General features: G+C 46.3%; 1 protein-coding gene across 1 annotated transcript in view; it reads left to right on the top strand.

The window, feature by feature from the left end:
- DYSF (dysferlin) overlaps nucleotides 1–26,619 on the top strand; it is a 1,070,125-nt gene that overhangs the window by 218,224 nt on the left and 825,282 nt on the right. The window contains exon 2 of the mRNA XM_086960107.1: nucleotides 13,663–13,718. Within this exon, the coding sequence (XP_086816233.1) occupies nucleotides 13,663–13,718 (56 nt within the window). The remainder of the gene's footprint in view (nucleotides 1–13,662; nucleotides 13,719–26,619) is intronic.

The raw sequence follows: 26,619 nt of genomic DNA, 5'->3' as shown, positions 1-26,619 counted from the left end.
CATCTGGGGAACACCTGATAGTAGCTCGAAAATGCTTCAGTAAATCAATGCCCATAATGGCGTCAGGGGAGTTGGAGGAGAGCAAAAATGTCACGTCAGTGGTGTTGCTTTCTAAGTCAAAGGAGATAGGCACGGACAGGGGGTTAGTGGAGGGCGTTCCATCGAAACCTATCGATGTAATGTGTGAGCCAGACAAGGGTGCCCTTGGAATCAGTCGTTTTGATAACACACTACGTGTCGCCCCAGTGTCTACCAAAAATGGAGACTCTGTTCCCAAGACCTTAGCAGTAACGTAAGGACCTTGCTGGTCAACACAGAGCTCGACTGGATCCCTCCCTTGCCCCTGGCAGTCCTATGCAAAATCGGGGGTATTCTCACCGTCAGATAATTGATACTGGTTCTGTCGGGGACGGTCAAATGTGTTCGATCTCCCTGATCTGTCATTGTTGGTGTCGTTTGTGTGCCCCCGTCCTTGTCCCCTATTTCTTGGTCCACCCGCTACGTCCTTGGGGTCCCTATTTCTGTTCATCTCTAGCAGAACCGGACACTGGGATTTCCAATGGCCAAATCCTTTTCAAAAGGCACACTGGTCATCGCAAATGTCTCTACGTCCAGTGTGGGGTGTTGGGGTGTGGTCTTTAGGAGGTGGATTTCTAGGGGTGGTCGATTGGTAGTTCCCCCTGTGGGGTTCCCGTCCGACCGCTATACCTTGTATCTGGGCTATCATTACCCTTTCTTTCAAATCTTTCTTCTTTTTCTCGGATGCCCTGTCATTCTCATTCTTCTGGTGCTCGTAATACTGAGCCATCTGAAGGATAGCTGCGGGTTTGGAGGCCCCCCAACTACTCTCACTCGTCTGCAGCTTTTGGGAGACCTCTTGTGATAGCCCCTTCACATAATTCTGTACAAACAGGTGTTGTCCGGTTGCGGTGGTCATGTCTTGGCCACTGTAGTCGGAGAACACTGTCTCGAATCGGGAGAAGTATTCTGATACATCTTCCTGGGGTTTCTGACGACAGGCCGTGACTACCGACCAATCTACCTTTTTCTCTGGGATTAGTGTCTTTAGCTTCTGAACTAATTTGTCTGGGAGTTCTAATATGTCCTTTACTGGCTTCCTTCCGGGCTCTCGCTGTCTGTCTAGGTCACTGAGTTGCTTCCAGGTATGTCCGAACAGATCCGTGTGGTCAGCCTTCCGGATTTGCTTCCACACGTCAGCTGGCAGGCACAACCCGAAAAACAAGTCAATGTCCGCTAAAGTCATTATCGTTGAACCTAAGGCGGTGCCTAATTCGGTATAAAATGCTGTCGGTTCTTTCTTAAATCAGGCAGAGTTTGTCTAAACGTTAAGATATCTTGTCGGTCCCATGGTTGGTAAACCCAATTGTACACAACCCTTCCCTTTGCATCTGCATGGTTAATATCGTCGTTTGTTCCCTGACCACGTGGCGGAACCCAGTAAGGGGCCGCCTCTCTGATGGGCATCATAGTGTTGGCCACTTCTACGGAGGACTCAGTCGTTTCAGGGACTGTAATCTTAACTTCTGGTTTCTGTTCCGTGAGGTGGCGGAAGACTTCAAGCATTTGCATGAAGAGGTCCGTCACATCGTGTTCAGTCCCATCTCCGACGTCGACCTTTCTATATAGAGCCGTCAGTTTAGCAGGGCCCTTATTCTGATATCTATCCTCATATGCATTCAAGGTGTGGTAGCTGAATCGTAAAATGAAATGCCGTCTATGGCTACCGGCATGTGAATTGTGCATATTCATCGTGTATTCTTCGCTCTCCTTCCGTTCTACTAGAGTCTTTGCTATCTTGTCAATCCCATCCCGCTCATCTTTGCTCAACCTATTTGGTCTGGCTGGTGGTTGCTTGCTAGCCTCGGGGTCATCTGGCGATGTTGTTAATGTGGCTGGTGCGGAGGCCGTGAGGGCTGGTGCACTAGCGCTGAGGTCACTCTCGCTCGCACTCGGGGCTTGCAAGCTTTGTTGGCAGGGGGCATATGGAGGGGGCATATAGATGATTGGGGGACCTAGCAGTAACTCATCGTTCGCCCGTTGTTTGGAGGGCAATTCAGGGTAGAGCGCAGAGGGGGTCCTAACAGGGCATTGACCTGTCGACCCTGATTCTTGTTTTTGTGTAGCTTCCTTTCTTTCTTTTATTTCTTCTTCTAGTTGCTTAGCGGCTAGGTGGGCTGCCTTTCGTAATTCTTTCCCTATTTTTGCTTCTTCTCTCTTTCTTCGTTGTTCCATTTCTTTGCGCCACATGCCGAAGCTATCGAGCATAGTAGGCGTAGTCTTATTTTTCTGTAGCGCTATTTCTAATGTTTTTATTTTATCGTCATCAAAGGAACCTATCAGTGGCCACTGACTTTTGAGGTCCGTCTTTGTGTATTTATGCCATAACCTAGTATAGGCGATGGCGACTAGTCCATGCTTGGTGAACATGTCCTTATTAGGGGTGCCCTCCAGTGGAGCTGGATGGTTCATCTCTAATAAGCGGTCCGGGCTAAACAGGCTACCAATCAGTGGGGAGAAGATAGGCATGACGGATTACAACGGGGACAAAAGTCTGCACTACCTATCTTATCACGGCGGGCAAAGACTAGGCAGAATATTTCTATTCTCCGTTGTTTGCAGGCGGTGAATACCTCAAAAGGACCAATACCGAACACTTAATGTACGGTCAATCAAACAATCAGTGGGGAGAATAAGTGGGTACGACGTGTTAAAGGTTTGCGTTACCCGCTCTTTTTCTACCTGCAAAGAGAGAGAGACCTTGCTCCTCCCTGTTTGCCGACAGAGAATCTCCAGACAACAATCCACGAACGACAGTTCGGGAAAACAGTGGGGGAGGAAGATAGGCACGACGGATTACAATGGGGACAAAAGTCTGCGTTACCTATCCTTCACTGTTTGCAAAGAGAGGGCCTGTAGTTTCTCCGTTTGCAGACGGTGAATCTCCAGAGGAATCAACAAAAGCGTAATACTAGTATTATCCAAAAACAATCATTTCTCAATTTGTCGTGTTTACACGACCTTACCCGGACCGCATGGACGGTTTCCTGTCTTCCGAATCCAGCACCCGATCGTCCTCTATTCTTCGTGACGTTCACGGCACTCCTGATGGTTCCCAGTCAGGACCGTAGATCACTCGAGAGAGGTCTGTTCGGAACTAGTGAAGGTCGGATGATCGGCTGTCAGACGAGGGTCTATCGGACACGAGCTCTCCCGATCGTTGCAGTCGTTCACTCTGTCGTCGGGACCTCTCCCACTGGATCCACATGTCGCTGATGGGCCCCACGCTTTGGGACGCCAATTGTTAAAGAAGGGTAGGGCTATGGCCTTCTCCAAGATTTGCCCGGCGCTAACCGCCTCTATACCATTCAATTTACCAAGCAATGAGGCAGGCGCTGGAGACTGGAAGGCAGGAAAACAGAAGTTTATTCCGACGGAGCAGAACACATCAGATCAGACAACAAGGTATCGTCTCGAGGTGCTCTCCCAGCCTCTCCGAGGCCTGCCCTCTTATACACTGGTTTATGGCATGTGACCTTTCTTTATTACAATCAATACATTGTGAAGCAAGGAAAAAGACTTCCCCGTAATCCTCGTGTCAATCCCACCCCCACATACATCCACAATAGAGGTCCTCAACCTGCTGATAAGAGGAGGGGGCCATCACGCAGCTGAATGTTTCGCTGATTCTTAGGATGTGTGCGCCTGATCGTATCCCAGGGGGTGGGGAGCCCAAGGTCAATAGTGGGTCCTTTGAAGAGGAGTGACTCCATACAATAAGACTGAAGAACAGAGAAGGTTTTGGATCCAACACCTCCCCAGCCCGGATCTCAACAACGAGCACACAAACTGCAAGACAAAATACACAGTTTACGCCATACTATGTCCGTGCAACCTGCTATACATTGGCAAAACCACACAGGAAGTCCGTCAGAGAATCATACAACACCGGTCAAGAATCAATAACAAAATCCTGACGGCCCCCATGGTTACTCATTTTGTACAACAAAAACATTCCAGTCAGGACATGAGATGGACAGTACTGGCGGTCATCAGGGGCGGCAGTGGTGACCCAGATGCCCGTCTCTCACAAAAAGAGGCGTATCTCATACTTAAGTTTGACACATCTAATTCTGGCCTGAACGAAATGACTGAATCTACCAGCCTATGAACTGAATCTTTTGGCTGAGCCTGGCTGTGCTGTGATACTCAATCTTTTTACTGTGTTTGCTTTCCCATTCTCTCTTGCTTGGCGCGTTGAGGCAACCGGGGGTGGGTGGGCAGAAGTCCCATAGTTATGTGTCCTAGAGTGGTGTCTTTCTCAGAAACCTGCAAATATTATCCTATGCATTACCTAGGCCTGTGTGCTGTTGCCTATGAGACCCTGTGTAAATATCATCATATGTACCCTCGGGATCAATGTGATTGTGAACTGTGTATGAGATCTAACATTCCCTGCTTTCATACTCCATAATCTTTGCATTTTGTAAAATGAGTCGTTGTGATATTTTTCGCTACTGTGCTGTTTTACAAATCAGTTGTGAAATATGGTAAATGTGGTAAAATGCTTGCACACACCCTATATGTTGCACCATATTCAGAAAGATTCGCGTTGTGATTGTGTCCCCACTGTGCTGCTTACAAAATTGTTGCGGATGCTATCCGCACTTGTGATAATGTGTCCATTGTATTTAAATGATTACAAATGTTGCACTACATCCTGCAAAGATACTCGTTCCCACCAGTTTCCGACCTCCACCCGGCCCTCCCATGTTGTCTCACTACAGTTGAGCAGCTAAACTACAATAACCAGCATTCTCGGCGAGCGCCGCCCCTAAGCCACGCCCACCGGCCGTCTGACCGGGCGGGTTCTTTAACACTGCGTTTGAGCGCGGCGCGGTACAGATTGACCGCCTTGCTGCTCAAGAACGCCGGATTAATTCCTATTGACACAGTAAGTGCCTCGCGCCCTCGGGACGCACCTGTCCTTATGTTCGCTATGTGGCGCAGACTCGAGCCTGTTATTAATGTTAGCTCGTACTTTCTCCGGCAGGCACCAGCGTAAATTTCTAATCTCTTGCTGGCGCGGAGGAGTCTCTCCTGACTGGTTGGGTTCTCAGGTACGTGACACTCCCTGTGGGTGCATTAATCTAACGTGTGGGAGCGCAAACTCGCTCCAGCAACACTGACCCTGGCCTTCATGTTTTCTATGACCCCCCAGATCCCAAATTGAGACGGTTCATCATGTGAGCTTTCCCCTTCTCCGCTCGGGCACCGCGTTGCGGGCACCGCACCCCAACCGCAGCCCTGGTTGAAGCACAGGTAGGACCATAATCACAGCACACTTTGCGTGCCACCACCATGTCTGTATCACCCATTTCTCTTGGTCGCCACCGCGCTGAGCCCTCTTTTACTTGTTTTTTCAGATTAATTTCTTTCCTGGTTGAGTCCTACCGACACCACGACTATCTCTATGCCATTGTGCAGGTAATCACTGTGTTTGTGCTCTCTGGAGTCAGAGTATTCTGTAATAGTTCCATAATAGAAACATCTGACACCCACTCTGCATGTCTTTTACAGAATTTCAGTCCCCAGTCCCTGTCCTGAAGAGAACCTGTAATAACGCTGGTTCGAAACGCGTCGACACTCCCACCCTGTGGCAAACTCCAAGGGTGCCCCTAGGATAGAACTTCATCAATCACTCTGGATCCTAGTTGTGCAAACCCGTTAGAAACAATTAACCACAGGATTGGTTGACAGGCAGGCATCACATTCCATCTTCTCCGCCTGTCCCATGGTCTCATATTGTTATGGACTGGTTACATATTTGCTTTTGCATCTGAAAGTTTTTTCACTGTATATAACGGCAATTGATATTGTTTATTGAATTTTGTATCGTTTTGGTGTGTCCGGTTCACTTGTATTGCTTGATGTATCCTTGTAAGTGTTGTACATTTGTAAATTTTGTATAGTTGTAGATAGTGTCATTATGAATTCACTGTAATAACAGTTGTTTTGTTTTTGCCTGTGCCCTTGAATTCGAATTTAAATTGAAAAGAAAAATAAATTCACTTTGGGATTCTTACCCGGTGGTCACGTGGTATATTTTGACTACGTGATTGGAATTTGTTTGTGTTAAACTTCCCTGTCCAGCCACTTTGTTCTGTTTTCCATACAATAAGGGCAGTAAACTGTATCTCCCGGCTTAGGCGATGGCCTCAGACCTGTGTGGACAGTCGGACTCGGGGGAAGGGGTCATCAAAGGAGAGGTATTCATGCCGCGCGGACAATCAAGCACGGAGGGATGGTTTATCAATAGAGGGGTATTCATGGAAGGGGAGGAGGTGCTGGTCAGGCGCGAGCGTGACCCCCAAGACAGGGTCATGCAGGAGGAGAAGGGTTATGACTTGCTCATGTGAGGGAGGGAGGGGGAGCCAGGGTGCGCGGAGGATGCTTGCAGGGTCAGAGGAGCGCGCTGGCGATCGATCGTGGACAGGGAGACCATAATACTCAAAATGGCTGTCGTGCATGTTGTACGTGGATGACAAGCTGGCGCAGATGATGCTCAGCTCGTAAACTAAAATTCCACAGTGTGAATCGCTGTGCTATAATCTGCCTTCACCGGCTGGGTGGGCATGTGTCTGAGAGAGTACGAGGGAGGTATCTCATAACTCTGCCCAGCCAGGCATTGTCGAACTACATGACCAGCCGTGGACATGGAGTCTTGTGTGGCCAAGAAAGTCACCAACCTTTGTTTTTCCCCTTTTTGGTCATCACACATCATGCAGGTCAAATGTTTCAGATTCTTACAGTATTGATTTGGTGGCCTGAGAATTGGAATCCTTGCCCCTTGTGCTTAAGTCTATATGTAGCGTAATATTGGGTGTCCCCCCCCCCCCGTCTAGTAGCAAACCGATGGAGGAGCTAGTGTCCAAATGTGTATCCTGGGACAGTGCAACATCAATCCAGGGACACACTAAAATCATACTATGCTTTGTAGGGTTATTTAACCCTCTCACATTCCAGGACATACCAATTATTGGACCACTGGAGCGACATGCCTGCTGCATGTTAGATAGTAACATGTATGTGCATCAGGTACCACAATACATTGTCTAATGGAAATTCCAGCTGTGAAATAAAACATAATAAACAAATGTAAACATTACCCTTTCCCACCCACACTGAAAAACAAAAATGCCAGTGTCGCGGAACTAGCTGCCTCAGAATACGACATCCTTTACTTGCTACGCTACTGGATAAGTGGCTGGCCAGCCAGTTCTATGGTTCAGCCATGTATTGATATTTTTATTCAATTAAATAATTGTATATAATGTGAACCTGACCCATGAAGGTATCAGAGCGCGTTACTAATTATCAAAAGAAGAATGTAGAGCAAACAACAGCATAATAATGATATGTAAAAAATATCTAGAAATAGCATAAATCACTTTTGTCATAATGAAAAAAATATGGTGAGTAAAATATACGTTTTCTCTGACCGGATGACGTGTTTACTTGTGGCACTGACTGAACATATTTTTCTAAGAAGATATAAACTATAGAGTTCATGACTGACAACAGAATAGAAATCCTGTCCCCAAAAGAAACAGATAATTTCCTAAGACTCTTATGTTACTAGGCTTTGTATGGCACAGAAAATCGCCCGTGATGGTATCCAGGCGCATGAGCACATGAGTAGACGTAGGACCAGGGTGTAGGGTGTCCACCCCACAGAGTTAGTCGAAGAGTCAGGTCTTCCTTCTTGCGGAATTTAAGAAGTGAGAAGGTGTCCCTCCTGTTGAGTAAATCCTTCAAGATTTTGGGTGCAATGTAGGAGAATGCTCGACCTTCCATTTGACTTTTGTGGATGCGAGGGGTGGGGGTGCAGCTGAGCGCAGGTGTCTGGTTGGTTGATGAAAGTGAAGGTGGTTGTTCAGGTATGCTGGCCTAATGTGCAGTGCCTTGTATGTGTGTTTGAAGTTTGAATTTGCTGCCTTTGTAGATGGGGAGCCAGTGGAGCTCCCTGAGGTGCGGTGAGATGTGGGTGTTTTGTTGGAGTTTGAGGATGAGTCTCGCTGTGGGGTTCTGGATGGCTTCGAGTTGGTGTATGAAGTGACTTGAAATCCCTGCGATGACAATTCCTCTTAAAATGAGGGCTAGTGTGATGGGGCGTCTGGTGTTAGGGGTAGCCATTTGAAAATCTTGAGGAGAATGTGGAAGCTGGAGTAGCTGACCATGTTCACCCTAGCTGTCATGGTGAGCTTGTCCTCCAGGATGACTCCCAGGTTTCTGGCATGGTCGGTGGGTGGGGTCGAAGTTCTGCTGGCCACTAGATGCCACCAGGATTCATATACAATAAAAGGAACTAAAGTAGAGAGGGACATCAGCACAACCTCTCTTTTAATGCCAAAAATCTCCATAATGGCCTTCACCAGGCAAGTTTTAATGACTCAGTGCTTTCGCCATGTCTGTGTTGTTTCCTCAGCAGCCATTATCTTGTGTCTCTTTTCACTGCCCTGCTTGCTGATATTCGTCCTGTATAAACTGCTGGGATCCTGCGTTCAATTAAAGACAACTACTTTTTGCTTCCATCAAACATGTAGTTGGACTGGGTATAACATTACGTAGACACATCAGAGCACCTAAGTTTGTTTTTATGGTCCCCATATGCCCTTCTGACCTCCTGTATCTTGGGGATAAACTCTGGGTAAAAGGAGGGGTACTGCCTTGGTGGATCACCTCGCCTACTTTTTGTGCTTAATGAAACACTGTGTTGTGGTCTTGATAATTTAGTAACATCACAATAATAGGTCTCGTGGGAAGCTCCTGGCAGACACCTTGTTGCCAGGGATCTGTGTGCCTATTCCGAAGAGAAGGTAGCAAAAATGTCTCAGCTCCCACTTGATCTAGCGAGAGACTTTCACTATAACGTTTAGGTTTTCCTATGCAGTGGTTTCTGGTAAACCCATCAAACGTTCATTATTCCGCTGAGAACGGGCTTCTAAATCCTCACGGTTAGCGTGTAGCATTCCAAGCGAGGATTCCAGGAGTTGTAGTTTGCCATACAGCTTTCCTTTTGCTTTTTCCACATCTGATATGCATTCTTCCACTTCAGTCAGTCTCTTAATTTGTGATTCAATGGTATGTTTCATGGAACCCAGGTGTGTGATTGATTTATCAATTTGCCACCATCACTAGTCTTTAATTCACCTTTTTGCTCCAATAAATGTGCTGTGCTTATGCCAGCGCCTTCTCCTCCTGTATCATCTCCACTGTCCAGATGTGCCTGTCGGTCTCAAAGGTCAGTGTGAAATTACCCTCTCCCATCAGAACCGGACAATATGGTTCAGGTTCTCGCTATGCAGATATGGAGGAGGTCCGTACCTTTACTAGTGCAGTGTCTAAAAAAGTAGCAATGAGTAATCAGGTGTATATGGGCATGCAGGCCTTCATTAAAGTGTGCAATCGTGCCTGGCGTCACAGCCTTCCTCCTGGCACCCAGCACTTTATGCACACAGTATTACAGTGGCGACGTGCACTGTTAATTGCAGTTTGTCTCTGAATGTCCATTGCGGTGCCAAGCATTGCTCTCTTGCAAGCACATGGAGCTATTAGATCTTTGCATCAGAGCACCTCGCTGGGTTCCATGAGGCACAGACTGCCCACACGCACCATACGAGTTCCTAAGATTCAACCTCCACTGGGGGCCATCGAGGCCATCCCAAATTAGGATAGGAGAGGAACACTGGACAGAGGCCCCAGAGGCTGTAGTGCATAGCAGCTTGGCACTGACCCACACAAGCCAGGCCTCTGGCTCACCTGCTGCCCCTGTCACAGCCAAACCTCCTAAGCCTAGGTGCTCTATAGCGCAAAATAAAGAGGCCCCCCTGCAGAATTTGAAGAAGGGGCCCCTGAGTCTCCCATATGTCACAGATATTAATTGTCCTTTGAGTAATAGGGCGCTCCCTAATGAGTTAGTGGGTAATATAAAGAGCAGGGGGAACCCTGAAGAGCTGAGTGCCGGCATCACACCCGTAATGAAGCCTCTGCCTCTCCACCCATCAGACTCCATCTGTGTACTCCCTCACTGCTGTGATGCACCAGATGCCCACACGTCCTGCTGCTAATCAATATTGCCTGAAACTGGATATCTTGACATTATTTAGGCGCCTCAGCGGTGGAGCTCTGTGTTGTGCAGCCATCTTGCGTCGCGCAAACCGCCAGCAGAAAATGCTTTTCTTGTCTCAGTTGTTTTGTTTGTTTTTCATCTGAATAGTCTGCCCTTATTATATGTTGCTCCAAGCATTCTTTATTTATAAAGAATCACTACTGTATCTACTCATCATCAATCCAATTAATCTTTGATCATATTTCCATTCAGCTCTTTCCCATTGGTTTTGAGCTGTGCGGTTGGACTTGGGATCCAAGTGATTCTATCAGGATTGGCTCCAGGAGCGGAACTTCTTGGAGTGCGAAGTAAGCTATCGGGGATACTAGTGAAGAGGATACATGACCAGACCTCTCCCGCTTAAGTATGGCGAAGGATCTTTTGATCTGATCCTCAACATTTTTTTGTGGACTGTTTTCCAGAATGTGTTTCAATTATATTATGATCAATTTGATGATTTGTTATTGTATTTTTGTTGTGGTTAGGGTTTTTTTCAGGCATGTGGGGTGGCCTATACAGTATGCTCCATCCTCACTGTCGGTACAAAAGGGGGTGGTGATGGACGGAGCATCTGAATCAATCAAACACTCACACCCAGTCAAAAGATCTGGGTTTAATCCATCACCGTTCTTTAGCCCACTCTGCCACCCCAGTTCAGACATGGCTATATGCAAATCAGTCTGACCCTGTGCCTCATGGGAACAGTCCAGCCCGAACTACCAAGCCATGCCTTCCCTGGACCGGAAAAAAGCTTCCGAGGACCAGTTTCTGGCATTCCAGCCGTCTTCAGCCCAGCTTGCTTGAATCCAGTGGCAAAGTGAGCAAGGGACTCACGTCTGAGCATACCCTGCCACACTTATGGCGGCCAAAAGCGGTACAAAAGGGGGTGGTGATGGACGGAGCATCTGAATCAATCAAACACTCACACCCAGTCAAAAGATCTGGGTTTAATCCATCACCGTTCTTTAGCCCATTCTGCCACCCCAGTTCAGACATGGCTATATGCAAATCAGTCTGACCCTGTGCCTCATGGGAACAGTCCAGCCCGAACTGCCAAGCCATGCCTTCCCTGGACCGGAAACAAGCTTCCGAGGACTGGTTTCTGGCATTCCAGCCGTCTTCAGCCCGGCTTGCTTCAATCCAGAGGCAAAGTGAGCAAGGGACTCACGTCTGAGCATACCCTGCCACACTTATGGCGGCCAAAAGCAGTACAAAAGGGGGTGGTGATGGACGGAGCATCTGAATCAATCAAACACTCACACCCAGTCAAAAGATCTGGGTTTAATCCATCACCGTTCTTTAGCCCACTCTGCCACCCCAGTTCAGACATGGCTATATGCAAATCAGTCTGACCCTGTGCCTCATGGGAACAGTCCAGCCCGAACTGCCAAGCCATGCCTTCCCTGAACCGGAAACAAGCTTCCGAGGACCGGTTTATGGCATTCCAGCCGTCTTCAGCCCGGCTTGCTTGAATCCAGTGGCAAAGTGAGCAAGGGACTCACGTCTGAGCATATCCTGCCACACTTATGGCGGCCAAAAGCGGTACAAAAGGGGGTGGTGATGGACGGAGCATCTGAATCGATCAAACACTCACACCCAGTCAACAGATCTGGGTTTAATCCATCACCGTTCTTTAGCCCACTCTGCCACCCCAGTTCAGACATGGCTATATGCAAATCAGTCTGACCCTGTGCCTCATGGGAACTGTCCAGCCCGAACTGCCAAGCCATGCCTTCCCTGGACCGGAAACAAGCTTCCGAGGACCGGTTTCTGGCATTCCAGCCGTCTTCAGCCCGGCTTGCTTCAATCCAGAGGCAAAGTGAGCAAGGGACTCACGTCTGAGCATACCCTGCCACACTTATGGCGGCCAAAAGCGGTACAAAAGGGGGTGGTGATGGACGGAGCATCTGAATCAATCAAACACTCACACCCAGTCAAAAGATCTGGGTTTAATCCATCACCGTTCTTTAGCCCACTCTGCCACCCCAGTTCAGACATGGCTAAATGCAAATCAGTCTGACCCTGTGCCTCATGGGAACAGTCCAGCCCGAACTGCCAAGCCATGCCTTCCCTGAACCGGAAACAAGCTTCCGAGGACCGGTTTATGGCATTCCAGCCATCTTCAGCCCGGCTTGCTTCAATCCAGTGGCAAAGTGAGCAAGGGACTCACGTCTGAGCATACCCTGCCACACTTATGGCGGCCAAAAGCGGTACAAAAGGGGGTGGTGATGGACGGAGCATCTGAATCGATCAAACACTCACACCCAGTCAACAGATCTGGGTTTAATCCATCACCGTTCTTTAGCCCACTCTGCCACCCCAGTTCAGACAACACATCCTCACTGTCAGCGAATGGAATCACCATCCGCGTGGTCTCCTCAATGGAAAGAATTTTCTCTGGTTTAAGAAGAAATTCAAAGCACTTCTACTTCGACAATAGTTCTACTAGTATGTGTCTCCTTTCACCTCCCGTAGGCATTGATCTGCAGAGAATTCTAATGGGGGGTGCGTGCACCCTGCTCTTTTATGGCTAGTCGTACCCTGTATGCACATATATTTAAATTTGATGTGTTGGCCCACCAGAAGTAGTTGTTGGTACACAGGCACTTTTTTCAGTGCCCAGAAAACTGGCGAACGTCCGTCCTATTCAAACCCTGGGTACTTCTCAGATGGTGCGAATTCTTTATAGTTTTCGGATTCTTGCGGGTTTTAGTTTTTATTAAAACTCTTAGCGATATACTATATGCCAAATGTATATAAGATATATGCCTCAAAACAAACATTCCACAAGGGGGAATGTTAGGCCAAAAAGTCTCTGTTTGATAGACTAGTCCCTCTTCGATACGCGAGGCTGATCTGTGTATCTAATTCCAAAAAGTTATCCTTGGTATTCATAAAGAAAGATGAAGAGATATTACTTGAGAAACTTCATCTACTTTGATTATGGTGTTTATTTTTTACTAATCCAATAAAGGTTGGAAATGATCTGGTGTTCATGAAGCATAGGCAACATAGGTTCAAATAACACCTGTGTGCTCTTAGAATAGGGTATACTAATATGGACATGAGTGGCCTTTTAGGGAGTGAGGAAGGGAAGGTTGGGTGTGAGTCGAGAACATCATGAACAGTTCACTATTTTAGACACCGTCTTCATCAATTTTCGTTTCTTTATTTTTATATTATGTGACGGTTTATCCTTCTTGGCCTAGTTCCTCTTTTGGTTCCATTTTTGACATTAATTTACTTTGGGTCGTCACAAGGTGACATTTGGTAACTGAACTACTGTTTCATAGAGCAAGCATCGAGTAGTTTCTTTCTCAAGATATATTGGCACACTCAGCACTACTGTGAGAAAGGCAGACCTGTGTCACACCCACAAAGGCAAAGAAATAGAAGAAAGACTCGCTTGTAAACTATTTAGATTTTGTAACCTCGCCCATCCTACAAATTAATATTCTTTTATTATTTTTCAGGTGTTAAAAAGAAAACCAAGGTGATAAAGAATAACTTGAATCCTGTTTGGAACGAGGTATGTGCTACTGCGGGTTCACATATTAATCCTTAAAATAACAATTAAAGATAGTTGTCGAAAGGTTGCTGATGCAAGTATAAAGAAAATGCTACTTCGAGTTGGGACAATGTGTAAAGTAAAACAAAAGCATCTTTGCATCTATAAGGCAGCACAGAGCTGGATTACTCAGCTCTTCACCTATGGACATCCCTTCATATGAAGAGCAACAACACTATGCAATGTGAACTGTGAGGTGTTGCATTGCAAAGGCCAATGACCTATCATTGAGAGTGCAGCTTGGATAGTTTTCTGCTCTGTGAGATATGAACTCAGCCTCTGAGTGTTACATGTCTGATTGAATGAAACGAGCATAAGGATTGGCTCAGGGGTACATTAGATGCATTAACTATCTTCCAGCGCCATGTCTCTGTTTCAGGTGTCCCCTGAGGTCGGTGTGATGGCCGCAGCTGGTGTAGGCTTCAGGGAAGAGCTGTTATGTGAGGTTGAGTTACAAGGCTGCCTTCCTGTGCTGGTCTGTCTCAACGATAAGTGTTTCTAAGGCATCCAATGGAGGGTGGTCTGAGTGAGAGACAGGCTGCAGGCGTTCATCCGAGCAGCAGATGCATGCATACCTCTGGCCTTCTTCCAACTCTTCTATTTAAAAGAGGCAATAACCACAAGCTTACATTTAGCGCCATAATCACCCTATAGCACCTGACATAGGTGGTAAAATGGGAAGGTTTATCAACCGCATTTCAGTCGCTAAACATTCTTACACACCACTGCGATTCAGTACTAGGAAGGGACGCCCTAAACATACCCCTTCCTAATACCGAATCAGTATGTATTCGCAATTCAAAATTGCGATTCGGTAACATGAACTGGGCATTTTGCGACCTGATAAATGCTTGATACATCTGGCCCTATGTTTGTAGGCAATCATATTCGGTCACAAATAGTGCTCCCTCTGATTCATATTCATTAGTTAGGTTGTACTGCGACTCCCTGAGGCAGGAGATTTTGCTATGCAACATATTAGTTCACTGGTTGCATTGCAAAATCACAGACAAGTTGCAAATAGTTGGTGAGCAAATTGTAACAACTATTTGTAGCCTCTCTTTTTACGAATGGCTGTGAGTGGGTAAACGCCTTTTAAAACTCAGAAAAGGCGTTCGCTTTTACAAAAAGGCATTTTGTAAATTACGAAATTTAATTTTGCTGATTGCAAAATCATTTCATACAACTAGCCTTAATTTCCTATGCCATGCTACTCGCACATAGAACCCATTTAATGGTACCAGTAAAGGAACCAAGGGCCTAATGCAGAAAGCCCTTTTGAGTTGTAAACACTACAATTTGCCAAATCGTTGGATTTACGACTGCAAAACGACTATATACAATGTTTAAATGCCCTTTTATGAAGCAGAAACATTTTTCAGACTCATTAATTGGATTTTGCAACCTTTTTCGAATCGCCAATAGGAGGGGCTGTGATAGGGCCACCCCCCTCCAATTTGTGATCCGGGAAATTATGCATCAGTATTATGAGATCGCAACTAAAGGCCCGATTCACAAAGGACGTCTGCACTTGTGGCGGAGACCACGCAGTCATGGTCGCAGGGGCTGCAATGGTGGGACCTCCGCATCACTGGCGTAACGTAAATTGAGGGGGCCTCCCTGCAAGGTATGTAGAGGGGCCCCCTCCGGGCTCAATTAGGAGCTCTCCGGACAGAGTGCAGTGCCGAAGGGGCTCCCTGGAGCTTCAGCCCCCCCCGCACCGCGTGGGCTGCGGGGGCCTGTGTTACGCCCATGCTCCGCATTGCGGTTTCTCATTTTTTGTGGGGAAAGCACAGGGATGAAACATTATTGTAAATTTGTCGCATCCCTGTGCTTTGAAAGTGACTCAGTGTGGTGCAGCCAAATGGCTTGCGGTGCCGCGCTGAGTCACTTTCTTGTAGATAAGGCCTTAAATCAGGTCCTAAGTCTGCCCTCTGTTCTTGCTAAACTCAGAATAGCGAGAAAAGTGAGTAAAGCTTAAACAGATTCAATCCTGAGTGTCATATTGAATGAGCGCTCAATGCTAACGGATGTCAATGGACAACTTCACTCTATGTGACTTTGGTGAGGAATAAGATCAGAAGATTTTGAGCAGCACTGCAACGTTTGAAATGTTTTATGAAGTTAATTTTTTTTGTGAATATGACAAACAATGCAATACAAACATTTAAAAAAAAAGAAGATAAAATCTAATCTTGCCAGATCAGCTCCAGGAGTGCTCAGAAACAGTAGCGTAGCAAGGTCAGGTGGTAGACGGTGCGGAAAACTTCTTTTCGCCCTCCTGCGTCGAGTTCAGCCGCGTTTCGTGTTGTCAGACGAAGTTATTAAACTTGTTTTAAATAATATTATTTTTCCCCCAAAAAATGGTGTGAGCCCTCAAATTTTTATTTTATTTTAAAAACACATATTTTTGCCATTTTGCCACCCCCCTCAGTGATGACACCCGGGGTGGCCCGCACCCCCCTTCCTACGCCGCTGCTCAGAAACAAGAAACAAAAATACTTGTAGGCCTTACTGACCACAATAAAAACCCATTTACCCATTCAGACCTCAAGTAGGCCAAAAAAGCCACATATCTCGTGCTTCATAAACTCACTCTGGTCAAAAAGAAATTGAAAAAAATGATCCGGAACATCAGCAGCCGACAGGCACCATCACCAGTAAATCTCCAGGCGCTTATCCTCTTCCGAAGGTCCACGTTGTCTTCTCTCAATGTCCTGTCCACTTTTGAAACCCTGCCAGTAGCCTGCTGGAGCAGTAGAGGACATGACAACCTCAGAATTTAGGGAGGCAAATGATCAAGGCGAGGAGCATCTGTTTGTCAATTTTTATGAATGAGAAATTGCTGAAAAAGTCCCCAGACCAGGAATGAAATCTTCAGACCAGACGGGCAAAATGAAACACCTACCAATTGCTAAGACAAATGCTAAAATAATTTCTTTTCCTCATGACTACATGAGGGTTTAGAGACATCAGATATTGGCAAGAAGTGCGTGACGAGGGGAACAGTCCTCTTGTCCCCTATATTTTGCCTTTTTCTTTTGTGCCTAAATGGAGGAGTCCCATAAAGAGTAATCTGGAATGTAGGAGAAATGCTCAGAAGGGTTGGTGGTGGAGGCGGCGGGCTGAAAAACAAACTAATTGTAACAACGGAGAGGAAAATGTATTGTCAGGAAGGATCTGACAAACCTAGCCTGATATGGTCTAATAAAATTTCCATCTGGTTGGATTTGCCAGATACAAGTATTTAGAAGTTATTCTCCATAGGCCTTATTATGATGTTGGTCGACGAGAGTCCGACCGACACCGTTGTGGAATGGAACCGCCCGACCATAGCTTGGCAGTTCCACCCGCTATATTTGGATGCAACCGTGAAACATCAATTTTTCAATTGCAGCTTGTGTTGTGGGTGGAAAAGGGGTGCAGCACAAGCTACAATTGAAAAATTGATGTTTAGGGAAGGGGGCACTGCTAGGAGCTCCCAAAGTCACTGAACGCCATGAAAGAGCAGGTGAAAAGCGAAATCATAATCACAGAGGCGGAGCTGAGGCTGGCTCCGCCGTCATTATGGTATTATTATTCTGCCCCCCGCCACGGCTGGCTCCGTGAGCCAGTCAGAAGCGGAGCGGAATCCCACTGCGGGTTTTCCTCCGACTGCCAGTATTGTAATACAGCTGTCGGATGGAAACCATTGATGTCGGGTGGAAAGCCTCCGCCTAGCTGTCGGATGGAAACCATTGATGTCGGGTCCGCCTAGCTGTCGGATGGCTTTCCGCCGACATTCTAATCGGGCCCTATGTGTTGGCATTCATCAGCATAACATAAGACTGGTACAGAACAATGTTTGTTAGAATACAGTGGACGGAGCTGGAGGCTTCGCATTTTGTAGTGGGATAAGACTGGTTGAATCTCATCAAAAAGGCTGATGAATGCCTAAAATATGCAAATTGATTTGAGAGATAGTAGACAGACGTTGGTGGCAAAGTAGCAGTTGTTTCAGCCATCACCACCAGGTGGGACCCCTGCCAGGATATCCACATGGATACATTTACATACAACCAGACTAAATTGAAGTCCTTTGCAAAGCCGCAGGTTATCATGAGTCACGAGTTGATGTTGGACAAACCTGAGCTAGATCCTCTCTTGGCTCTTGGCTCTTAGGATCACTGCACGGTTTAGGACAATTTGTTTTTAAGATTCTGCCAGCTTTTTAAAAATAACCTCTGATGGATAATTTTTTGGTTTAGAAATTGCAATGTTGAATACATTTTCCGCGCTGTTCCAGAACAGTGACTCAGCAAAAGTTTATGAGTGAGCCATATACCTGGTCTGATGGCAGGCATGACCTGCTCTTGTGTCTTTCCAAGCCATGGCATCTTTAGATCACACAGGAAGGAATCCTAGCATTTTGCAGAGGGTAATTTAATTCAAGCCCTCAAATTTATTAGTGGAATGAGTTTCTCAAAGGCCAAACTAATTATGCTTTTGAAGGATGCCATGTTACGAGCATACTTGACGTACACATTGATTACAGTTAAACATAAGGTCTAATGCAGTCCAACAGCAACCTTCGGAAGTTAGTAACTGCATGAGTTTGGCAGGATGTTAGCGAGAGCCATTGCACACGATTTGTTTGCTCTGTTCATTGGTGCCGCGAGCATTTTAACCTGTTTATCCCTGATATTTTAGGTGTCTCTCCAACGTAAAGACATATTTTAGAGGATCATAGTCAACATGACTTTTTGACTAACCTTTGCCAGAAGAGCAATGAAGCTCCCATTTTTATATCTAGACAGATGTTCATCGCTGGCGTCCTCCTGCTCTCCCTGTTCCTTCGCTGGTGCCTTGTTTCTTTTGGATGTAGGCTACCTCACCGCCATGTCTTCTAAGATTGTCATCATCGGATTAGTCGGCAGCAAGCTTCTTCTTCGGCATCTCCAGCGCTCCGGACCTCCTCATGCTCAGTCCTTGTCTTTGCCACCTCAGGAAACCACTGTCCACTCCCCTGTTGTGTCTGTGTGTCCTTTTACCTTCACCCAAGCATCTTCCATTGGAGCATTGTGAATGCTACGGCCAGTGCCATGCTAGCTCCTGGACTAACAGCCATAGTTCTATAGGCGCTTTCAATAGTGCCTGCCTTCCAGCCATCGTCTTCTTTAGAAATTTCTTAGATGCTACCGCCTTTGTTAAATCTCTTCTATGTTCAGCTACCACAGAACTTCCAGACGGGCTCTCCTGGCCACGTTCATGGCTGCAACCACTGGTGCTGAAACATTTCAACAACTTACTGGAAGTAGCATCTCGTGAAAAATTCACTGCCCTAACTAGTGAGTTACCACCAATGCTTAGGACCGTATTGTAAGGGTTGGTACTATGCCTTGGGGGAACGTCAGCGCTTGCGATTTCTTGGTCTGGAATTATCAAGTCTGCGAACTTTGAACCTGATTATTCACAGTCAGAAGGCACCCGACTCTCTCGATAATGCTGCAGAGGCAGGGGTGGTGGGCAGGAGCACCGCCTGGCCCCGCCTCACCCCCTACAGCATCACAGGGGAGCAACACAGGCTCAAGTCTGACCTGAACCCTCTATATCACCCCTGCGCAGGGCTTTAGGTGGTATGAAAAAACTGGGGGTCTCTCAAAGGGGCGTGGCCAAAGCAATTAAAGGCGTGGCTTAAAACACGTAAGCTAAAAATCTGTGCTCAGCATGGTGTGCCGCCCGACTTGTATTTTGCTGTTACTGTCATTGCATCCAGATATATGATACACGTAACATCATACCTACAACAAGTCAGGACTATTGACTTTGTCAATGTTATTTAGTTGCATAAGATAAATAAGCGGCAAATACGGTTTGTATATAATATTAAAAACGCTTCCACTGAAAGCCCTGGTGACACCACCACAATGTTGCTGCCCCTGAGTCTCAAAAAGAGAAGGGAAATCCAGAAAGAAAATGACACTTTAAAGGATGTCCCTCCCCATACAATGCTCACCTGGCATGATGTCATGCCGTCACTTCTCCACTAGGGAGGAGTGAGCAGTGCACATGGATGTGCCTGCTGTCACTGCAGTCTGCCTGTGCCAGGGCACAAAACAGAGCCCGATAGAGTCTCGTTTCGAGGCCCCTTTTAAAAACTGCCGATGCGCACAGGTGAGACCCGGCCCACTTAAAGCCCTGCCACTGCGACCAGCCTTCAGGCTTACACTTTCCGCCTGTCCTGAGCAGACAGAAAATGTCAGGGTTTGGCATTTCCAGATCCATGTTGTTATTCCCCATTCTAGGGAGAAGACATGTAATTGGCGGATTTCTTGCAGGAGTATCGGTTGTAATTCTTGCCCTCCAGTCGGGCAAACTCATAATGAGGGCCTCAGTGGGTTCTTCTTAGGGGTGCACTCAGAGACCCTATAGTTCCCCCCCAGGGTCATCCCAAGGGATGCACCATGCGTGATGCACTCAGTGTGATCCAGAACACGAGACACTCTCGCAGTGTCTGAGCGCGCGCGCCAACAGGAAGCAGAGCAGAAGGGGGCTGCAAAGAGGTGAAACGCGCACGTAGATGCTTTCTGCTGGGAGCGCGCGCCCATCCCAGCCAGCTGCAATGACGCTCAAAAACCCACATACCTGCAATGAATGATGCACCGAATGTTCTGTGTTAACCTAATCTTTGTTTTATTGCCTTACATTCGATGATTGGTCGACTGTATGTACTGTAGGGTATGTTGTTAAACCTAACTTTTTACAAGTTGGCAAACAAGTACGTAGCACGAGGCACCTTATGTCATACTAAATGACGCTTGATTTTAAACATTCCCTGTCATTTTATCCCCTTGTTTATTTGATATCAGACGAAGGAGCGATCCTATGGACTGCAGGGAATGCTGCTACACTCAACTTGCTAAATGCAGGCGTAAAGCACGCAGCACGAGCCAGTTTGTGTTCTTGTTCTTTATAATACATCATTAGACAAAAACACCATGAATTTGGCCATTAGTGTTCTTACTGGATCTTTCATGGTGTGGGACCTTGATAATATTAGGATTAATGGCTCACGCTTATCGAACTTTTAGGTCTATTCTCTTAACCTGAGAGCAACATGCATTTGTTGTCGTTTAGTTGGTTTATTGATTTGTAATGATTTGAAGTAATCAAACAAATAAAGTTTATCATTACATATGTGTTTGTAAAGCGCACATTCACCCGTAGGTATCTTGGTGCTGAATACCAGATGTTTATGGTTACCCAACTCAATGTACTCATTTTATTGACCTCAGATGGATAAAAGGCTGAGTCGACCCACCGGGATTTGAACCTGTGACCATGAGGTTGAACACACGCCCCTGCAATGGATGCATTAGCCCACTGAGCCACCACACCAGGTTTAGGAGTCAAGGAGAGAGGATGTGGCCTAACGTCTAGGGCGACTGACCTCTATGCCGGGAAACGCATACGAGTCTCGGCGGGGACACTGAAAATTCTGTGATTCTGGGCAAATCACTTAATCTCCCTGTGCCTATCAAAAAATGAATGTGTCCGTCTTTAACACAACTGGTGCTCATGTATAATTCGTTCATTATGTGCCAAACACCGCCACAAACCATCTAGATAAGAAAAATAAGCACTCCATTGTAACCTGATGCCTAAAATCACAAACATATCCTGCTTAAAGAAGTGTCACAGTGTTCTGTGTGGGACAAATCATTTCCTCTTTCACTGTAAAGCCGCTTCCTGAAGAGTGAGGCTTTTACCATTTCTGTAATTGTTTTAAGATATTCAAGTTTCTTGAATTGTTTGCACTGTTTCCCTGACTCCTTTTGTATGGTGCCTGAGTGACGATTCTCTTACTGTAAAACGTAAGAAAAATAAACTTAAGACCAAGATGTTGTGTGGTGATCTAATGCTCTGATATCCTTCGGGATCTTGTTCGCGCTATATAAAACTTTATAAATAATGAAATGTACTTTCCCAGACCAGGGTGGCATGGAGAGCCGCACAGCAGCACAAAGTCATTGAAAATGTGCCATTGATGGCGCATGTTCACAATACAGATTTTAGTCTTTCAGATTAGTATCAGCTGATATCTTTCATCGGAAAGTTGGAACAAACCTGTAAAGATTTTATGCAGCAGTATTTACGTGTCAGTAAAGATCATATCTCAATACACCCTGAATATTACCAATGACTGGGATCAATGCTTTTATCCCCTGTGATGTGTCCATGATAAGGTTCCATTAAGGCTTAGACAATCCAGCAAAGCTTGTTCTTCTCGCCTCCTCCAATTCTTACCACCTTGTCTTCCGAGATCCCTGTTTCCGAGATACGGTACTCCCTGGTTCTACCTCTGATGCTTCCATTCCGCTATGACATTCTATTACCTCCTTGTCCGTCTTCCTCGTCACAGTCCTTACAACATGAGTTGTGTGTCATCGGGCTGCAGTTTTCACATATGCTAACAAATACAAATATGTCGGATGTACGACGTTACAACGCGTACTTTTACAACGCGTGCCGTTACTGCGCAAGTCGTTACAACGACTTGCGTTGAGGGGTGCTGGATAGTAAATATTTTAATTTACTATTCCAACTCCAGTCCCTGTGGATAGTACGGAAGGAGTTGGATAGTAAATTAAACTATTTACTATCCTGGAGCGCCCCCCAGCGCAAGTCGTTGTAACGACTTGTGTTGTAAAAGTTGCGTGGTAACAGTACTGCATTGTAAAACCTTCGTTGTAAAGGTTGTTCCCCAAATATGTCCTTTTCCAATAGGGCAGAATCTCATGAATATCTTTCCTGTCTGGCCTCGCTAAAGGTGAGACTATGGCTAAAGTCTTCCTGTTTTTCCCTCTGTCAGTGCAGTTGTGCAAAGTTCCACTAATACTACTGGTAACCGACTTTATTAACAGTTGTTCTCTTTCTCTTTGTGTTATTGCATTAAATAAGCAGATAGGACTCCTCTAGGTGTCTTTTCCTACTCCTGTCCCATTTTTCCATCCAATTGGCGACTGGAGAGCGCATGTTTCAGTCCTCATCTGTCCAATTGCTTGGAATAATAAGCAAAGGGATAATATGAGTGTCGCCACCGCCGCTAACCAACTATGGGTGATGCACAAATAATACTAACATGCTGAAATGCAAAATATTTGTCAATTTAAAGAATGGGACTGCGATCCCAGATTCAAACTCAGGGGAAGCTCGGCGATCTTTTCCGTGCATGTTGTTTCATAGCTGTTGTAACGGGAACGCCGGAAACGTTCCTTGTTCTGTAGCGACGTGCAAACAGCGCAAGCAAATGCTAAGATAGAGAGAAAGCACAGCAGTAAGAGATTCTGCTTCTTTTGGAGAAGAAGCTATCAAGGCAACTGCCTGGATACCCTATTGAGTGATGACAGTGCTTTGTAAATCCTGATTGAATGATTGAATATTCGAGGGATCTGACACCTCCGCAGAGGAGGCAACCTTCTATGAATCTAATACCAAATTTGATTAATACATCAGTAGCTTTCTTGCAAGAGAAGGTCCCCCTTCCTCCACAAGGGATAGTACAGCCAGATCCTGGCCAGGGCACTCTTAGGGAGAGGTGGACTCAGGGGTAGATATGTGCAAAGGGTGGAGCAATCAGAAGTAATCCAGCACTTATGAAAGGACTTGGCCTTACCTGCATCCGCTGTGCAGGAAGAAGAGGTGGGTTTCTTTTCAGTGCAGACAAACAAAGCCTCGTTGATTGCCAGTGCATAAGGTCATACGAGGTGTCCTTGCAAGAGAGTGTGCAAATGTTGGAAAGCACAGTTTCCATGGTTCTTTTCCTGAAGATACCTTCGGCTGGGTTTCAAGGTGAATTCCTAGCAATGGTACAGGGGTATTCTCTTATGGCTGGCATGTCTTGTCAAGGATCCATTATTTCAGAGGATGCAGACCCGGCAGATAGAGACAGATAACATGATTAAAGGAGCCATAAAAAGATCTTCTTCGGCCACCAATTTTGAATTATAAGCCGCCACATATACGACTTATTCTGTCCAGACTCCTTGAGATGATAAAGTTTTAGCAGAGAATATGCAGCAAGGAACTGAGTGCCCTTCTCGGCTTTCCATGATAGAAGATTGGGTCAGATTTGTATCTAACCGATTGTTTGTATCTGTGCAGCCACCTCTGTTACAAGATCAGCAAAAGCAGCCACAAAGCATATCATGATGAGAGCCTTGAAGGTGGGTGACTCTGAGGAGCTCTTGTTAAGCCATCTTCCCTTTTATGGGCAACATTGTCTGGCCCTTTCCTAGGGACCTGTTTAAGAAGTTGGTGGAGGACAGAAAATGACTAGCTCCAGTTCTCGCCCCTGTACTGATTTCTGTTAACCAAAAACAAGTCTCATCTACTACAAGTCCTAAATCTCCAGCTCATAGGAGCCCTGATCAGGATGGGTTTGGGAGATATATTCTTCCTCTTCATAGACAGGTGAAATAGATGTCTTGGTTGAGGGCTCTTCTCCAATGCCACAAAGCCACTGCGAGACAATGGCTGCGAGTTTAGGACAATGTGTCCGTTTCTCTATTGTTGATCCCACTGACTTGGTTTTTATCTGTATCCCCCGGTGAACCCTCTACTGAGTCATTGGTATCCAAAGAACAAAGACCTGGAGATGCCGGTTCCTGTTTCATCACTGGTATTCGGATCCTGCACATATGGCCGAAGGGATCCCACTAGCTCTTCCCCAGCCTCTTGCTACGACAACGGACGCAGAAGCATAGGGTGGGGGGATCGCTCAGTTCAGAGTTCTTGGTCACTAAAGGGAGGAGAGAATTCTTCCATTTGCAGTACAGAAGGCTGTGCTGCCCTTTGCTTGTCTGTTGCAGAACAAGATCTTTTAGTCCGTAGAGACAATCAAGTCTCCAGGTCATACATAAACCACCTGAAAATCAGAAGATAGCTCATTTGGCAGAGCTGGTAGGAAGAATCTTATTTCTCTGTCAGCAATATACCTGCCAGGCATTGTGAATGGGTGAGTGGAGAAATATAGTCAGATTTTGTCATATTTTTCCATCCTCGGTGTACTTGACCTCATCTTTGCATCTCCTCAGAATGTTCTTCCTTCCAGATCTTGCTGTCTTCGCCCATCTCCGCAGGCTTGGGGGTTGATGCATTGAGCTTGCAACGGCCCATGCATATACTTTATACATTTCACCCCATTCCTGTATTGAACAGAGTCACTCACAAATCAAGCACGAACAAGTGGAAGCTCTGCTGCTAGCCCCAGCATGGTGCTGGCGACTGTGGTTCCCATCATTGCGCAACTGGTAGTTCAACCTCATTGGATCCTTTCAATCGTTCCATCTCTACTCAGATCCCCTCGGCTGTTGGAAACGTCTCTTCGCCGGTTATCTCTGAGGGTTTGGAAATTCAGATTTTAAGGTTGGATAGTTTGGGTGTTCTGCAGAAATTTCTCTTTACATACTTTGCATAATTCTAGGAGGAAAGGTAGTTATGTGAGACTCTGGAAACACTCTGAGACTTGGCGTGTTTCCAGAGCTCTTCAGACTGCCTCTTGCAAGAGAGAAACATTCTGGAGTTCCCGAGGGATGGTTTCATTCAGGACATGACTCTGTCTACCTTATGAAGTGAGCGCGTTGCCTCTTGGGCTCCAAGGAGATCTAGTCTTTCTACTTTTGATGCTCTACCTTCCTGTCCCCATAAGAGCTTATTTATGAGACATCCGGTGTTACACATTCCAGTCCCATCGGGAATCTACCTTTACTACTCAACATGCTACAGGAGAAGGGTTCTTACCGCTGCAGTCTGTTCATCTGAAATATTTTACTTTAAAAGTCTTCTCTTTAGTGACCATCTCTTCAGACTGAGTTTAATGGAGAGAGGATGTGGCCTAACGGCTAGGGCGGTCGACCTCGAATCTGGAGAATTGGGTTCGAGTCTCGGCAACGACGCTCAACATCCTGTGTTTCTGGGCAAATCACTTCATCGCCTAACAAAAACAAGCATTTACAATGCAATGGTTTTGCCTTTGTTAAAGTTAGAGCTATTGGCATTGCTCTTGACATTATTTTTATTTATGTTTTTTTTAACATAAATAAATGGCATTGTCATTTACAATGCCAATAGCTTAATCTCTCGCAAATGCCACACACAAACACCCACAGAGAGCCCCCCCAGACACACACACAGCGCCCCCCCACACATGCGTGCGTCAGGCCCGGCGGCGCACACGGGGGTGCATCGATCCGCTCCCAGTTCAAATTTAGCTCATAATCATGTTCCGCCGCAGCGCCCGGAGATAAGAGGGCGCGGGGAGAATGGATTCGCGTCCGCCGGGCCCGCGCTGTCGTCATCGGCCGTGTGAGGCGGGAGAGGACCGTGTGAGGCTGCAGGGCGGGCGGAGGGGGCACTGCAGCTCGCCGGGGCTGCGTGTGAGGTGCGTCTGAAGTTACCGCACGCAGCTCTACCTAACAGGCCCGGTTCCAGGAATTTTGATCTGGATGGGCCAATGGTTTGTTTGGGTGGGCCAATGTACGTCCAATTTTTGTCAATTGTAATCCCAAGTTTTACATCATATCTTCTTCCAAACCGGCATAAAGAGCATCTAGAGTGTTATTTTAGAGTAGCAGCTGAGGTCTATGCCCAACAGCTCAACTTGAATAATTTCCAGCAGGCTAGGCTTTTGCACCAGCACCAAGATTCCATGAAGATTGTAATAGCAGTTTCAGGTTAAGGAGGTAGCTGTTACCACACCTGCGCCTTGACATTTCGCACTAGGAAGACAGGCACTGAAAGCTTCATCCAGGCTTGATCCTGAAGCCTGCTTCCTGTTGGAAATTCGAGCCCATAATGAACTGAGCTATTATGTACCTTTTGC

Source organism: Lissotriton vulgaris, chromosome 3_1 (assembly GCF_964263255.1).
Source record: "Lissotriton vulgaris chromosome 3_1, aLisVul1.2, whole genome shotgun sequence".
NCBI lineage: Eukaryota > Metazoa > Chordata > Amphibia > Caudata > Salamandridae > Lissotriton > Lissotriton vulgaris.
The sequence above is the reverse complement of the archived record's forward strand: the minus strand, read 5'-3'. Positions and strand labels throughout refer to the sequence as shown.